At 39.0% G+C, this 18,220-nt stretch overlaps 1 protein-coding gene across 1 annotated transcript in view; it reads right to left on the reverse strand.

Annotated features, from left to right (window-relative positions):
• Positions 1-18,220, reverse strand: part of SPAG17 (sperm associated antigen 17) — a 173,867-nt gene that overhangs the window by 63,754 nt on the left and 91,893 nt on the right. Inside the window, exons 20-26 of the mRNA XM_033093220.1 lie at positions 16,722-16,813; positions 13,054-13,296; positions 12,003-12,114; positions 9,726-9,884; positions 8,522-8,635; positions 4,117-4,292; positions 2,078-2,195 (exon numbers count right to left, since the gene is read on the reverse strand). Of these exons, the coding sequence (XP_032949111.1) occupies positions 2,078-2,195; positions 4,117-4,292; positions 8,522-8,635; positions 9,726-9,884; positions 12,003-12,114; positions 13,054-13,296; positions 16,722-16,813 (1,014 nt within the window). The remainder of the gene's footprint in view (positions 1-2,077; positions 2,196-4,116; positions 4,293-8,521; positions 8,636-9,725; positions 9,885-12,002; positions 12,115-13,053; positions 13,297-16,721; positions 16,814-18,220) is intronic.

Here is an 18,220-nt window from a genome sequence, read left to right on the forward strand (position 1 = left end):
CATTTCTCCTTCTCAATTTATAAAGTGGTCTATTAACATGTAATGGTGGCATTTCAAGGACTATATCAGGCTGATAGGAAAATATTTTTGAATGAGGGATTCCTCTCAAGTGACAGAAGTGATAATCATGACAAAATGATAAACATTTATTGAGATGTTTCTATATGTTAAATACTGTGTACATGCATTTTTTTTTTTTTTTTACTTCGCCCATCTCAACAACCCTTTAAACCCATCCCAACAACTTGCTTTCCCGAGTTCTCAGATGAATACATAGAGTATCGGAAGGGTTTTAACTTCTCCAAGGTCATCCAGCCAGTAGCGGCAGAGCCGAGATTTTAACGAGGTCTCTGTGCTTAACCATTTTTTTATGCTGTACAAACAACTACTGCTACAATGACCAAAACAAACAAACAAGCAAACAAACAAAAAACCTAACATTGGAATAATATATTCCAGATTACAAAGTATTTTCTCATTTAATACTTTTAACAACCCTGTTCAGTCTATGATGTTATTTCATAAAAGAAGAAATTCAGGTGGAGAGGGGTTACGACTTGTCAAGGTCACCCAGGAAAAAAACTCAAGTCTAATCTCGTTCTTTTTATACCACGTGACCCTCTCTCCCTATGTCCAAGGCTGACCCTGACGAAGATACTGCTACTTTGTTATTTATGTTGTAATTATGTTCAGACTTGAATTAGGATGTCCATAATACACGGAAGATTTAAAAAAGATAATGTGTTCCAGGCAGAGTCATAGACAGTGGTCCATCCAGACATAGGATGAAAATATCTGACTAGATAATGAGAGTAACAGAAACAGCAAGTGAAACAAGTACTAAGCTGGGGTTTGATAACAGGACCAAGCAAATAAGCAAACACACAAAATGTCCTTGAGCTTGAAAACGATATCCCTTTCAGGACACTCAGAGCATCTTAGACTTTGGAAGACGCTTAGTGGTCATCAGTCTTAGCAGCACACACAGTGGGTCCATCACGGAGAACCTGGATCTCTACAAAACCTTGGAAATAGAACCCTAGATCCATGGTCTATTTGAATAATTCAGAAAGCCTAGTGAAAAGCAAAATTCAGACAAAACAGATCAACTACAACATTTAGTTTCTGTTTGGCTGGCAAGTAAATACCACATTGAATTACTTTTATTAGGCATACTCTTTTCCTTTGATACACTTTTCAAATATGGTGCACATAAGGGAATTATAATAAAGAGGATATATGGTTGTGAAAAAAAATCAGGATCCACTGACAGAACATTTATCAGATGATAAAACATGGTCCTGAGACTCTTAGTAATTGAAATGGCCATAGAGTTGGCTAGAGATCAAGTCCTAGTTCAGTGCTTACTTTGTTACAACTCTCTAATTCTAATGCAATCCTGAGTGTCCATTTAAATAATATTCAAATTCAATCACCAAGGTGGATGGCCCATCAGGTTAATTAAAGAAGTCTCCTACTTGTACTTATTTACTTATCTTACTAGGGTAGGAGCCATGTATAGAACCAATAGAAATAACAGACTCCATAAAGTTACGTACTGACACACCTGGGAACGAGATGGATTTCTTCACCCATTTAACCTGCACGTATGTCTACCTCCTTTATGCTCACTGCCCTTTGTTTTGATGTGACCAGCAAAGTACTGAACTGTGGCCCTTTGTAGAGGTAGGAAGACATGGCCACACAGTGTTGTTCAGAGCACTTGCTCTGCCATCCCTGACCCACGAATGACATTTTATCTCTGCCACTTAGGACTTGAGTGACGGTGGACAAGTTGCCAAACCTTCTGAAGCCTCCACTGCTTTATTTTGTAAAATGGAATTGCTAGGCCTTTGCATATAGTAGTTGTATTTTGTCAGGTATGGTGAGTATTTAAATCGTGTGTACCCGTCGTCAGTGCTCCAAATATGGTTGTTATAATTATTATTAGTCTCTTGTTCATTATCAACAAGTCTGTTTCACTGGCAGGAAAACAAACAATGTCAATGGTGATGTGACTGCTTTTGATACGACTTTTTCTCTCTTGCCCGCCGGCCCCATCTCACCTAGCACTCACCTGGAGACTCCTGTCCAATGAAGGTCGCTACGAGCCCACTCGGGCAGGACACAGTCAGGTTTTGGAAGGTGGGGACATACACAGTCTCCTGTAAAACAGGCTCTGGTTCGACTTCTTCCTGTAAATAATTTAACACGTGAATAATTGTGTGTCATGTTCTAAATGAGTTCTTGATGGATTCTGACAAAGCAAGAACTTGCTGCGTGATTAGGATGTGACTTAGCCAGGACTAGTGGGCCCTGTAACGAAGCCTGAGAGGATGCAGGAGTCTCCACCTTTGTGTGATTTATAGCCTGCTTGTAGAATGGTACACAGGCATGTGAAACAGTTCAGAAGTAGTACCAAGCGGCTGGCACATCTTTCCTTGACAAGTTAGTAACAATACTGAGGAAAGGACCATGGACTTGGGGCTTGAATTAGGCCTTGAAAGATGCCTCTGTTTACATGGATAGGTATCAGGCAGACCAATGTCCCCACTACCTTCTCTGTGTGATTCTTAAGTTTTGGATGGTAGAGACATTACGCTATTAGATACGTGTCCTTATTTTTCTATAATGAGCATGCATTGCTTTTGTACTAAGTAAAGACAATAAAAGAAAATAACAGACAATTGAAAGGTTATTTATAAATCACTGATGGTTTGAGTGTGTCAACTTAAAAATCCTAATTCATTTTATGCTAACTATGCCTGAATCCCTTTGGTGACATGTACTTCAGAATGAAAGTTATATGGTTACTTCCAACCAATCCTGAATGATAATCATTTCAGTTTTTCCGATTGACTCTCTTTTGTTAGCCACTGAAATCCTTTCCATTGCTCTCCCATGGCTGGATCTTTAGTTTACTCTAACTAATCTTCTATTATGAATCATTTAGGTTGCTCTGCCTTTGTAACAGAAAATAAAATCTGAATAGTTAGCTGAACATCAATTAAAAATACAAAGCGAAACTAAGAGGAGAAAGCTTATGAAATTTTACAAAATGAACAATAATGCTTAAAGATTGAACCTGCCATAACAAATTTATCATTACACACGAAACCAGTAATTAGCTCCATCTTTCCATTATTGTCGATTTGAAAAAATGTTGGGTGAACCGATTGGCTTGCTATGAAACTGCTTTTGGACAAATCAATGAATGACCTGGGATTATTCTGGTCAACACTTGAACATTTTTAGTTAACTAAGGTCAAGTGTCCTGGCTTGAGAAAACTCATCTATGTAAATGTGGTGAAGAGGTGAAGTAACATTCAAACTCCATAATGTATAAGGGGCCAGGGTCTGAAATCCAGGCCCCTGATCACTTTTTAACATTTATTTTTCTTCTCATAGTTGGGTATTTGTATATTATAAAACTGTACAGCTGTATTAGTAATACCAAAAGAGTCAAGATATGATCATGACTCTTCTTGAACCTCTTTTGATCTGTATTCTTCTATTAGGAAAATGGTGAGAGAGAGAGAGAGGGAGGGGGGGGGGGGGAGAGAGAGAGAGAGAGAGAGAGAGAGAGAGAGAGAGAGACAGAGAGAGAGACTGCATTTGGACAACAGATGGAGCTAGAGGGTGGACTACTCTTTCACCAGAAGCGGGCTGTTTTTCAGTCTTGCTGAATTCTTAGAGCATCAATATCTCAGTCCAAGTCCATCAAATGGGAATGTTTCCACTGCTTAGAGATTCTCCTCTTCCAATCGTTGTTTATCTCAATGGAACTAAATAAAGTATTTGAAATAAGGAATGGCAGGAAGTTGACCAACCAAAATAAAGGACACCCAAGAACCAGGGTGGAACAAAGGTCATTGTGGGTTTACAATGAATGACCTGAGACAGTGTGTATATGACAATATGTCTTCTGGCATGGGACCCCAACTCCTGTCTGCAAATCTCTTCTTGTCCATTCAGAATTGAAACTCCAAGGAATGTTAATACACCTGCACTGTATGTGCACTGGAATAACACTATTGGCATAACTCATAATTTTTTTTAAAGAGTTAACACGGAGGCAGAAGCAGAGTTTGGGGACCCATGGCGAGGTCCACTCACCTTTCTTTCTTCTTCTTTTGGGTGCTCTTCTTCTTTAAGAGATTCTTTGGGTTTTTCTTTTCCTTTTGTTTTCCCTTTGCTTTTGGTTTGAGGGACAGGCACGATAACAGGAATTACTGTGGGAGTATGCACTGAAGGGATATTCAACATTGCTTCCAAATTAGGATCCTTATCCTCTGTAAGGAGAAAAAGAGAAAGAAGGAGGCAACAAGTAAATTAGACATTCATATTTGATACATTTGTTCAATTAAATTGACATCTCAAACATTTATAGAAGTTGGCAATAATTTTTCCCTTGCTGAATATGATTTATCAGTTGGATAGATTTCAGATGTAATGCAGTTGATTTGAAAATCAGGATTGTAGATAAAATATTTGAGGTACTTAATACGATGATATATTTGATGGAATCATTACTTCATATGTTCTTGCCCTCCCATATCTAGATTGTAAACTCCTAACGATAGGACAGTCTTCATTTAATTGAGACATATTTATTGAGAGGCTCTACTATGCCAAATGTTTGGAGCAGTGGGAAATAATGAAAAAAATATATAAAAGACCTTACGAGCCGCAAAAAATCAAAATAAGAGCTGCACTCAAAGAGCTTCAACACAAAGACATATTAAGTAGGGATATAATGTGGCATAGGAACAAGGAAATTCAGAACAGAGATTACTTCTAGCTGAGATGACAAAAGAAGTTTCCTTGTGGAAGATGGATTTTATTTGGGTTTCAAAGGATTGTCAGAATTCTAAAAGGAGAGCTCATCTGTGGAGGAATTATGTTGGAAGCTTCTGAGCACCCCCGCCATCTTGGATTCTATTGTCCTCTGGGCTCCAGGATGACACTCCCACCTGCATCTCCTCTTACCTCTCTAGTCAATTTTTTTCTCAAGCTCCTTTACCGATTCTTCCTCTTTTGTTAATCCCTTAAATGTGGTTAGTTCCCAGAGGTTTTTCCTTCATCATTACACAACAAATGTTCTCAGCTCTGGCTTCCCATGATAATTACTTATGGAATAACAAACAAACAAACAAACAAACAAACAAACAAACCAACCAAATCCACTCAGGCCCCCACCTTGACCTACTGAATCAGACTCTCTGGGAATGAGGCCCAAGCATTTCTATCTGCGAAACATAATATGTGATTGTGATTCACAGCCTGGCCTGAGTATCTTGATTAGATATATTAGAGCTGAGTGACCTCATTCACTACCGGGGCTCCAACTGTCATCTACATGCTAATGACTCCAAAATTGACATCTCAAGGCCTGACCTTCCTTCTCAGCCCCAGGTCCATATTCCCAGCTGCTTTTAGATATCTCCTGGTTATGGTACTGGAGACATTTCAAGCTCAATGAGTCTTTCCTCTCCCAAGCAGGGCAACCCTTCTATGTCCTCAGTCTCAGTTAATGCCAGGACTGATCAAGTACCTCATTGCCCAAGTTAGACACTGAGATCATTTGCATTTTCTCCTTTCGACTCACCCTGTACATCCAACCAGTCACCAAGACCTCGGAAATTTCTCTCAAGTCAGGCCCCTCTATCCATTCCTAGCATCTGAGCACAGATTCTCTATCTTGTGCTTGATTTTTCGCAGCAGTTTCCTAACTGGTATCATGACCTCTCCAATGCCACCGGTGGCTTTGGAGTGTTTCCCAGATGACCACTAAAATTATGTTCCTAAAGTAAAATCAGAGGTCCTAAAATAAGATCACGTCCTCTCCCTTCCCTTACTTAAAGATCTCTGCTGCTCACTAATCACCACGCTCACCTTCCTCCACTCCAGCCATACTCAACTTTTCATCTTCCCATAAAGGTACCATGCTTTTACACAACTGTGTGCTCATACAAGTGGTGCTTACTGTGTAGGATTCCCTCTCCTTGCTGTGTGGTCTGGATAGCTCCCACTCCTCTCTAAAGCCCCATCTCAGATGCTACAGACCTTCTCTCTGAGGTCATTTCTGGCTGGCCCCAGGACTCTGTTTATACATAATTTCTAGCATTTATGCCGTCATTTCTCTATTTATGTTTTCTCTTCCCATTAGACAATGAGTTCTTTGAGTATCTGTAGCATGGTTTTATTCATTTCAGTGGCTCAGTGAAAGCAAGTTGCCTGACCCATAGGAAGTACAGTATATAAATAAGTGAATGGTACCCAGTGACAGGCAGGTAGAAATTCCTCCCTCTCATCCCCATCCATGTACTTATTCAGGAAACATTTATTGAGTAACTTCTATTATGCACCATGAGTTGGGTAGCCAGTGATGAATGAGACTCCAAGGAACTTATAATGGGTAGTTCGGATGAAGAAACCCTCAGGTATGATGTCGTGTGCTAAGTCTGTGATAGGGAAGTACAGAGCTCTATGGGAACCTGGAAGAAGGTCATCTAATACAAAGTGACTCCGTACAACCTACTCTTTGGCTATACCGCACAGTCTGCCTTTCCATCAATGTGTCATGCCTTTATACTACTGAGCTTTTGCACGCACTATTCCCGGTGTCTTAGAATTCCCTTCCTTTGATTCTTTCCTTAGGTAAGTCTCCCTTACCTCCAAAGACCCAGTTCACAAGCTACTGCCACTCGAGTGAGTAACCTATAAGCTGAGATCTGAAGGATCGGAGAAAGTTGAATTGTTGAAAGTGGTGTATGTAGCCGAGAAAGTGTTCTAAGCAAGTGGCAGAGCATGAGCAAGAGGCCAGAGGTGAGAGAAAGCCTCGTTCATTCAAAAAACTAAAAGGCACCAAAAAACCAGGGTAGCGAGATGTGGAAACCACTGACACATCCTTAACAGAGGAATAAATAAACAAAATGTGGGATATGCTACATACAATGGAATACAATTCAGTTTTAAATAAGAAGAAAATTCTGCAATGTGCAACAACACCGGTGAACCTTGAGGACTTCACACTAAGTGAAGTAAGCCAGTCACAGAAAGACAAACGCCACACGATTCCACTTACACGAGTTTTTTTAACATAGTCAAATTCATCGAATCAGAGTGGAATGGCAGTTGCCAGGGGTTGGGGGGAGAAAGAAATGGGGAGTTACCAGCAACGGGCAGAAAGGTGCCATTAAGCAGGATGAATAAGCTCTGCAGAGCTGTGTGTTGGCATTTAAGGGGGAGCATTGGATTGGAAATTTGTTCAGCCATTAGCAGACAAAAGTTCTTAAATATGAGTATTATACGCACCCTTACGGGATTTATAATATATTTTTTTACAAAGGCATGTCTTCAATTTTTTTTTAACACACAGGAAGTAAAATATTACTTATTACCCACACTCTAAACATCTTCAAAGACAGTACTTAAAACTTGAAATTAGGAACATTTGTTTTAAATGGAATGATTGCATAGTCACTTAAAGAGTAAACCAAGAATATGGAAATCACTTAGGAAACAGCAATGACATAACTGATAGAGTAGATTATAAATATCTTCATCTAAATTAAGGATAACCTGTGATCAGAGGGGATGGGATTTTTTAGAGACTGTGTGATAATGAATTTTAATACATAATTTGTTAGGCACCCAATACTTCTCCAAGTGCTGATTTAAAAACAAATCAAATACAAAATTAAAAGACACAACCCCAGACAAAGCAAAAATATTAACAAATTGAATGGACTCTCTAATTCACTAGAATTCTACAATATTTGGCACAAGGTAATACACAAGATGATAATGACCCAGAAAAGGAACTACACAGTAAGACAGATAATTGGGTCCCATCATCAACACATAGTTTTAAGGCTATATAGCATCGGGATCAGTTTTTGAGTTTGTAAAGCTTTCTTTTTTGAAATCTGTTGCGGTTAGATCCCTGTAAAACGCATGGTAACCCACAAGATTTCCTAATTAGTTCTTGTAAAGTGACATATTATTTTGCGGTTTGTAAGGAAATGGCTTCCAGTTGGAGAATTTGTTTATTAAAAGTGGGATAAAGAAATCCTTCAAGATGTCCAGTGCATGGCTCCTTTAAGACTAATGTTCTGAAGCTCATTGAGCAGTTCTGCAATGACAGGATTCATAAAAACAGTGTTCTGTAGAAAACCAAGAAGATTCCTTGGCAAATCGTGCTTTCCTTGGCACCAACTCACAGACTTATGTCCATGGAATAGTTAACAAAAATAACTGGAATATATATCTGTGTGTAATATTATAATCTTATATATATACGTGATTATAAGATTATAAAAATGCTGTTTTAAAGCACCGTTATTTTCTATGCATGAAAGATTAGATACACATACACGTACACACACGTGTATGTACACACACATATATGCCCACTCTCCATTAAATCAGAACATGTTTATCAACAAGTGAGCGGCCCGAGGATGAGCAGACACCCTTGATCCTGGGACACTTTTCCTTTCTGTTGTGTTCATCTCACCTGGCGCCATTCCATTTGACCCATAGTAACTTATTGAGAGGCGGATTCCATTTTCCAAAGTGGCAGAAAAAGATCCAAACTTGCTGACAGCTTTATTCTTTGCATTTGAGTCTTCTGAAAGATAAAAGCGAATCAGGGACACTTCCATTTTATTAAAAAGAAATGTACGCAAAAGTCAGTGCAAAGAGGAAATCACTTAAATATATAAAAACATGACTATGATTAACTAAATTATGGTATATATGTATACTGATGAATTAATATGAAATCACTTAAAATGCTTATTTTCAAAGATTTTTTTTTTAATGAATAAGAAAATGCTCATGATGATAAACCATGAAAGAAATAACTATGAATAAGGGTTACCACTGGGGTGGTAGAATTATGGGCAACTGTTATCGTCTTTAAATGCTCCTATGTTTCCTAATATTTTATAATAAACCATATATTTTTCTATCAGGGAAAACAAAGAAAATGAACTTAAAAATGTCTGTGCTAAGTTCTTGGGTATCTTCAAACTTGTCAAACACTGTGGCCTTGAGTTTGGAAAACGCTATGACCACAACTGAATTTATTAGTGAGATTTAGTTACTGACGTTATGACTAATCTGAGTCCAAAACATTTTATTTATGAACTCATCTCCATGTGCAGGTACAACCAACATCACACTGGGCAAGAAGCAATGAAGTTCCCCAGGGGCTGCTGCCTGGAGACGTTACCCGGTGTCGTCAGGAAGTTTCATGGTGTCTAATCAGTGGATATTCCCTCGGAAGTCTCATCAACAAGCGGGAGAGACTCGTGGCCAAAGTGGCAAGATTTCTCTTGTCCTTGCAACTTAAGAAATTTGATACTACACGGAGAACCAAGTAATAGAGCATAGAAAGAAACCCCATCATTTGCAGAAAAGCGAAACCTTCAGTGGGACTCAATTAATGAGGACTTGACAAAAGTGCATAAAACAAAATTCAGGCCGGAATGGACACTGCAGACTCGGTGTTGCTACGTAAAGGTCGGAGGCTACGTAGACTCCGTGTGACAACTGGAATCGAGAGCGGGGTGCCCAGAGGGGACAAAACCAAGTAAGCCACCCCCTGTAGATGGGTTACGATACATACAATGCACATACATGTTACACTGGGGAAAATGTATACAGGCAGAGGGCGAAACCCTTCACCCCGTGACCACAGAGAAGCAGCTGCTCACCCATTTCAAGATCCTGTTTTCCCGCTCTTTCTTCTGTCTCGTCTTCTGAAGCATAATCCTCTTCTTTGTTTCCCTTTTTCACAAGTTTCTTAGGGTCTTTCAAATGAATTATAAAATTGTGTTTGTCCTTCTGCACTTTCACTTTGATGAAAGTCGGGCCTGGGCAGAATCGTGGGATAGAAGACGACGGGCTCACTATGGTGCCCAGTGAAGCCCGTTGACAAAACATTTAAATAATCGGCAGAGAACTCAAGCCAGGGAATGGAAATACACGAACAAAGTGATGGTGGAATTCCGGGAATAAATGGCAGGGGGAGCAGAGAGATGCTGGTAGCCTTTCTACCCACATCTCAGATCAAATCACAGAAGAGAAAATCAGCTGGCTGGGGCTAACTCAACTTTACGCCTGATCACATGCGATAGTTCCCCTGAAAGGGTTTTGAAACTTACAAAGAATTACATACATGTTAGTCACAGTAGTTAGTAGTAGTAGTAGAAACATGGAAGAATTATGCTAACAATATAGTCTCTCCTCTTACTGTTCTGACTCTATTTTTGTCTCCTCTCTCAACTTTTTTCTTCTTCCCTTTTTAATCCAGCTTTTTCCTTTCAAGTTTGATCGAACTATCATCTCTGAAAATTGATAGGGCTAGGATAAAAAGACTATATTTACTATGAACCATCTGAAACCTGTATATATTATATGCATATACAAATCTTGAGAAGAGCAAGAAATAATTACTGAAAATACGACTACAAACACCATCACAAAACTTGAGTCCAGTGCTTTTCCTCAGTTATATGATTTTGAGCTCCAGTTTAATTTTTAACTGCTAATAATTGTACACTATACCCAGGGATGACATTCAAAATACTAAATACGAACACATATTCGTATTTGAATACACATAGACTACAAATCAATAAATATGCGTACTTATATTAATAAAAATCTCTTTTATGTTTTGAAAAAGCATTTGATATGTTGTACCACAAACCATTCTTTAAATAGTATGAATAACTTGCAGGATTTTTAATTTTAAAAATCGTGGGTGGGATCCTTTGTTTGCTGGTGGCGGTTACTATCTAATGATGTCATGATTTCTCATAGGGAATAGCATCTAACTCTTACAATGATTTCCTCACCAAATCGACAGTCATGAGATCAAAGAAAGAGGGGTAGAGAGAGAGAGAGAGAGAAAGAGGAAGGAAGGAGAAAGAAAGATTGAGAGAGGGGGAAAGAGGGAGGGAGAAGGAGTAGGCTGGTGTGGTCGGCGGGGTGTGGGGCTGTGAGGGGCCCCTGTTGCCTTGCTGGGGTACAGAATCTTATGGGTATTAAACAGGGTCCTGCTCACATTCCCTCCACACTGACCTCTTCACAGCTCTGAGAGATCACGGTGCTTAAACCCACCTGAGGGGTCTTTAAAACACAGTAAAAATATAAGCCCTGTGCATTTGCACTTTGAGAAAAGTTGGGCCTGCAAGACAGCTCTGATAGGTTCCCTGAGGAGAGACCTGTTCTCCCCTTGGAATAATTAAGCACTTCCTTCAGGGGCGTTCCAGGCTAGGTCCTCTTCAGCTCATCTGCAAGCCCCCTTCCCACTTACAGACTTCTGAATCCAGAGGCAATTTCTCCAGACCTACATAATGGCTATCGGCAGCAGGCCCCCAAACTAGAAATACGTGCTCTAAACTCACAGTCTGCGCTTGGCTTCTGTGACAACACTATATGTGTTGTAATTCATAGTATTAACTATTTGCTCATTGCAGTTACTACAGAGGGTGCCAAAAAAAAAAAAAAATCATACACATTTTAAGAAAGGAAAAAAAACTGTAGTAAAATGGTAATACTCATATATACCGATAACAAAAGAGAAATACAAGTCACGCTTGACTCTGCAATTATAAGAGATGCTCAAAGGGGTTACCAGCAGCGTAATTTTAATACAGTTTTTTTCCCTTCTTAAAATGTGTGTACACTTTTTGGGCACCCTCGGTGTTATACTATTTCTCAATGGTACAGAAAAATTTTAGTATTTTAACAACTGGAACCCTTGTCTTAGTGCGTCCCAGCTAACCTCTCAGCTGGCCTTGCAGAGTCAATTGTAACAGAGGAATGTAAAGTCTGAAAATGTGGACTGTGGCATATTCACGAATCGCAGTGGGCACGTCTGTTACTGCTCTCCCACCTTTCACACCCAGGAGTGCAAGGGCTCACGATGACCTGAAATGGGTTAAGTTCTTCCAACCCATTAACCAGCTGCATTTAAAATGTACCTTTTTCAAACGTTGTCTTTTCTACTTCAATCTGCCCTCCATCTGAAGGATACAGGTAGTAGTTTGTTCCTGAGATTTGGATGGGTACATCTCCCATATTGTATCCATGAAACTAGAAGAGAAAACCTTTCACTTTGAGTGTGGAATTGCAATTGACAAAAATCAACCCATCACGGTGAGCCAATTAAAGTTGCCATAAGTGTAATTTCTGCTAAATGGTTTGTCACTTGTAGGTTCAGAGACCAGTGTCCCTGTTATCTTTAGCACCTCCCTCCTGTCATGTTACAGCATTGGGCAGAATTAAAGGCGGTCCGTGATTTTAAACTGGGTGTCTTGGAGCACTCTTACAACCCAGTGCAAGAAAAAATCCATTTCTCTTTCACTGGCTATTCATTTTCAGTTTAAAGTGAACTGATATATTGAATGGTATTGACACTTACACTTTATGTTATATGCGAAAGACATTTTTCACTAAGTGTTACTATAAAACTCCCGTGGTTTTGACGCATGCTAAACTTGAGAACTGGCTTAAGAGTAGTAGCTAAAAGGGACAAGGGATGTTACAATTCTTTCCATGCTTCCCCCATTAGGTTTTACTCATAAAACTGCTGGACGGAGAGATCGGCAAAGGGAAGGTTTTGCAAAAGCATACGAGCAAAAACACGGGTGCCTAGTAGTGAAAGGAAACTGAATGTACCCAGGACGTCCTGTCATCTGAGACAGAGCAAGCCACCCTTTGTGTCTACTTTGATGTATCACAGTTGCTTATTTACATAAACCTAAAAATGCTTTTGTGTCAAGTTTCCACCTTTACCGCCCTTGGTAACCTAGCTTCACGGCACTCAGGAAAAGAAATAAAACTGACTGGATACAAAGAAGGTACTTGGTATCAGAGGGTGGGATATGGGTGGGAGGTCATCTAACCCAGAAGAAACCCCACGACCATCCGTGGTGGCAGGGAAGACTGGGAACCCGAAGTTTCCAAAGTAGCTGTGTTTTCCCAAAACAATTATTAATGACCCAAGAAAGCTTTCAAGAAAATTGATTTTACCGGGTAAACTGTCTCGGGTTCTGGTTGCTGGACGGGCTCCTCTGGTACTACTATTTCTGGGATCTTGATTTGCTCCTTAGATTTCTCTTTGGAAATAGACCTGTTCTTCACCGTCGTACTATCTTCTTTCTGTCCATTTTCCTTGCCTTTCTTTTTACCAGCTTCCTTACTCTTCTTTTCTGCTTTTTTCTCTTCCTTTAAGCGTTCCTCTTCCGCTAATCGATCTTGTTCTTCTTTCCAGGCCTGTAAACACATTTTAAAAATGTAACAGGATTTTTGAAACAAATTATATCCCATTTGGATCCATTTTGGAGAATATTTCACATAATTTTTGGAAATGTTATCTGACAATTCAAAATACTTAACTAGAAACCTTGGAGTCATCCTTGATTCCCTTTTTCTCACCCAACTTCTGTATACTAAACCTGCCAATTGTCTTCCGACAGCTCTCTTCACTTCAGCTTTTTCTCTCACTATCTGTCGCAATTTTCTTTAGTTCAGGTCTTTTTATCTTTAGCTTGAACTGCTGCATCGGCCTCTTAGCTGGTCTCCCGGCCTCTATACTTTTCAACATTAGTCCAATCCCCAATTTAGGTCCTAAACATGGTTAATCAGCAATATGGTAGCCTAGATGTCCAAAGAAACATCCTTGGCATAAAATTTTTTTAAAATTATGGATAAAGTATTAAAAAAAAATCATCATTGTAATGCATAGCAGCCAAGTAAAGAATATGAGAAAACACTAATTCAGTGAAGGAGGCGAGCACTGAACACAGCAGTTTCCCAGGGGTCTCTGCCCATCCCACATAGCCTAGAACTTAGGTTTTTATGAGGACTAGAGACATAACCAGGGAGATTAAATCAGAGACCTCTGAACAGGTCAGGTATTTAAAAAAATGACACCATCACGTGGTGAACTAGGAGAAAAATCTTTTAAATTAAAAGAGAAATTTATTTAAGTATAGTTGGTATACAATCTTATATTGGTTATACAGTGTTTCCCCCAAAATAAGACCTAGCCGTATAATCAGCTCTAATGCAATGCATCTTTTGGAGCAAAGATTAATATAATACCCGGTATTATATTATATTAATTATAGTGTATTATACCCAGTCTTATATTATATTAAAATAAGACCTGGTCTTATATTAATTTTTACTGCAAAAGACACATTAGAGCTGATTGTCTGGCTAGGTCTTATTTTTGGGGAAACACGGTATTAGTTTCAGGTGTATGAGTATAAAACAGTGATTCAATATTTCTATACCTTATAATGTGATCACCTCACTAATTCTAGTAATCATCTGTCCATGTAAACTTATCTTATCACAATATTATTCACTAGTAGGTTGGTACAAAAGTAATTGCAGTTTTTGCAATTATTTTTAACCTTTTAAACCACACACACACACCACATCTTCTTTATCCATTCATCTATTGATGGACACTTAGGTTGCTTCCATATCTTGGCTACTATAAATAATGTTGCAATGAACATAAGGATGCATATATCTTTTTGAATTAGTGTTTTTGTTTTCTTTGGATAAATACCTAGAAGTGGAATTGCTGGGTCATAAGGTAGATCTATTTTTAGTTTTTTGAGGAATCTCCATACTGTTTTCCACAGGGGCTGCACCAGTTTGCAGTCTTACCAACAGTACATGAAGGTTCCCTTTCCTCTACATCCTCACCAATACATGACCAAGTGGGATTTATACCAGGAATGCAAGGGTGGTTCAACATCCACAAAACAATTAATGTGACTCATCACCTTAACAAAACCAAGGATAAAAATCCTATCGTTACCTCAATAGATGCAGAAAAAGCATTTGACAAAATTCAACATCTGTTTATGATAAAAACTCTCAACAAAGTGGGCACAGAAGAATTGTACCTCAACTTGATAAAGGCTGTCTCTGACAAGGCCCCAGCTAACATCATACGCAATGGTGAAAAGCTGAAAGCTTTTCCTCTAAGATCAGTCACAAGACAAGAATGCCTACTCTCACTATTATTCAACACAGTACTGGAAGTCCTAGCCACAGCAATCGGATAAGAAAAAGAAATAAAAGGCATCCAAGTAGGAAAGGAAGAAGTAAAACTGCCACTATTTGCAGATGACATGTTACTATATAGAGAAAACTCTAAAGAATCCACCAAAAACTTAATTAGTAAAATAATCCATTAAAGTAGCAGGATACAAAGTTGATACACAGAAATCTGTCGCATTTCTATACATTAATAACGAACAATCAGGAGGAGAAATGAAGAAAACAATCCCATTCACAGTCACATCAATAAAATACTTAACCAAGGAGGTGAAAGACCTCTACTCTAAAAACTATAAGGCAATGAAGAAAGAAAGTGTAGAAAAAACAATCTTGCCCCAGGGAGGAAGACCATGGATTCCAGCCTGCTTCCTTGGCCCTGAGTTACAATGGGTGGGGTGGAGGAAAAACTCTCCCCGGAAAACTCCTAACCACAAGCCTGTCCTTACATAAATTTCTGGCCAAAGTGTTCATTACCCTAAAACTTTATCCTAAAAATGTTGTGGGTTGGTGTGAGCTCACAAATGAAGATCACAAAACATGAGGCGGTAAAAGTCAAAATCAACAACCTGAAAAAGAAACAGACTGTAAAATTGTATCTGCAAAGGCTGCAGATATTGGAATTATCAAATAGAGAATGTAAGTATTTTAATATGCTTAAATAAAGAAAAAGAGGTATCAAAAGTATAAGTAAGAAACAGAGAGCATCAAAACTAACAAGTGATTTTGAAAGCCCTCCTCGAAATTGAACAGAACTTTTGAAAAGGCAGTTTTTGAAGAGATAATGGCTGAGGTAAGTCCAGAGTTGATGAAAAACACTAATTCTAACATTCAGAATGGCCAATGAAACAGAAGCAGGAAGTAACGTGTGTGCTGGACCCAGCTCGTATCGACTTCAAAGAGTTTATTATTAATTTTTTAGTAATTTTGCAAGCTGGTTAACCACACCATTATTAAAAATTAAATTACATAAATGGACAATTAAATAACATTTTAAAACAAAGGCAGTAAAATGCTCAAAACCTACCACCTTCTTAATTATTTTGTTACATTTCACTATTATCTATGCTCTTCAGGTTATGTCAATTGTATCTGTACCATAGAAATATAATGGTGTGCTACTGTATTTTGCTTCCAACTCCGAATTCGGTGTTCCGTGTATTGGTAGCTTGAAATCAGCCATGTGGGAGTAATTATATTACAGATATCAGCAAATGCTACAAATCAGGGATTGACTATTGATTATCTAGACATGAAAGTGATGGAGAAAAGGTTAATAATGCAGACTAAATTTAAAAGTGTGTCATGTTTGGAGCTGTTACATTGCAACTACCACAAAAAATTTGAGAAAATATTTTTCCAGTATTTAAAGCTATTACCTAATTCAGCAAAGAAGTTGTTCATGTCACTGATAAATGAGTGAGACATATCCCTTTGTTCTTGACTTTTGTCTTACTTGTTCATGTCCACGAGAATATTAATCAACATTCATATTGGAACTACACTTGTGTGTCAGTTGTAACCAAAAGATCATTTCCTGTTACACCACACAAACTCTCTATCCCAAAATAATATTGTATTTGTGATTACTCGGTGTCATTTGTATTTCCTTGGATTACCTTGAGAGAGCCTTCTAAAATGAAAGGAATCTTTTCCTTCTCTTTTTCTTTTTCTGGATCTGTTATCTCAGCTTTGCTTATTCCTTTGTTACCTGTAACCAGAGAAGATTAAACTTCTTAGCAATGCCCTAAAATAAAGTTTCATAGAAAGACCAAATATCTGGGTTATAGGGGATCACAAAGGGCTATCAAGTTGAACTCCCCATTCGTTCATCTCTGAATTCTTTCCTATCATCTCCAGAGTGGGCATCTGAAGTGGAATCGAGCCCCTTCAGGTATGAAGAGCTCGCAGCCAATGGAGGCAGTGTGTTCCATTCCCAGCATGTTAAGACTTTGAAGCTTTTATCGAACTGGACTCTCTCCCTAGAGCTTTAACCTAATCCATCCTAATGTACCCCCTTAAGACCACGCAGAACAAACCTAACTTTTCCTTCCATACTGAAGCCCTCCTCTTGCCATTGTAGTCATTCTGTTTGGAAGATTTACATCTTTCCTGACTTGAGAGGACTCAAACTGAATGCAATACCTACTGGGTGAATTTTAATGCCAAACTGACATTTTTCTGGATTTCCTCAGGCACCTAGACAGTTGTTAAGCTTTTGGTTCCGTTCAGAAGCAGAATCAAGAAAAGGCAGCCAAATCCACATTTTTTTCCTGCTAATAGGCAAGTGTGTCCCTGACCCAACTGTGAGAGGGGGGCCCTACCTCTTGTTTATACAGTCCCGTCCGTTATTCCGGGTCCTAAGTGGGTTCCTGCTGAGCCCCTATTAGGAGGAAGGCCCAGCTGAGGGGCAGGTTATACAGTACAACCATTTTGGTGGACGGGGAATGAGTCACCATCAACTGGGTTTTCTGAGGTCTATTTTAGAATGAAGCCAAGCACAAATTCCTTTGGTCACCGCTGAGGTTACAAAACCTTTGGAAATTATCTAGCTTTGCTTCTTTATGAGAAATCACTCGCAAGTTTGGCTATCAGAAATAATGAATGTTATTAACATGGAGTCCATTCTACTTGAACAAATCTAGTGAAATATCCTTATTTTCCAGATGAATTACTTCATTGCCTCACTTTCTTATCAAGTATCTTTCCTCTCTGTGTCATCCTGTTCTCCCTTTTTCCGACAGCATCAAAACCATGGAAATTAACAACAAAAACAAAGATATGATCCAACATCCTGTCAAGGCCAAGCCACAGGCCCCCAAGGGTCCCCCTTTCCCTTTATTTTTAGATTTCTACCCTGCGGTTAGTCTTGGGACCCTTCTGTTGGCTCTTCTAAGGAAGGACATATTTTAATCTCACTTTTAGAATCCATCATTATTCTAATGGAGACAGACTGGCTGTGAATTGACCTCAGACATTGTCAACAAATCTTAGATCGCTGAACCTGTCAATCTACCAAAATACAGCCATCTGGCACATGTGATCTGCACAACTGATTGAATCTCCCAGATCTGGCAGGGGGTGCGGTCAGTATCCCACTCAGCTACGATCTCGCCAT

The sequence above is a fragment of the Rhinolophus ferrumequinum genome, chromosome 22, assembly GCF_004115265.2.
Source record: "Rhinolophus ferrumequinum isolate MPI-CBG mRhiFer1 chromosome 22, mRhiFer1_v1.p, whole genome shotgun sequence".
Classification (NCBI taxonomy): domain Eukaryota; kingdom Metazoa; phylum Chordata; class Mammalia; order Chiroptera; family Rhinolophidae; genus Rhinolophus; species Rhinolophus ferrumequinum.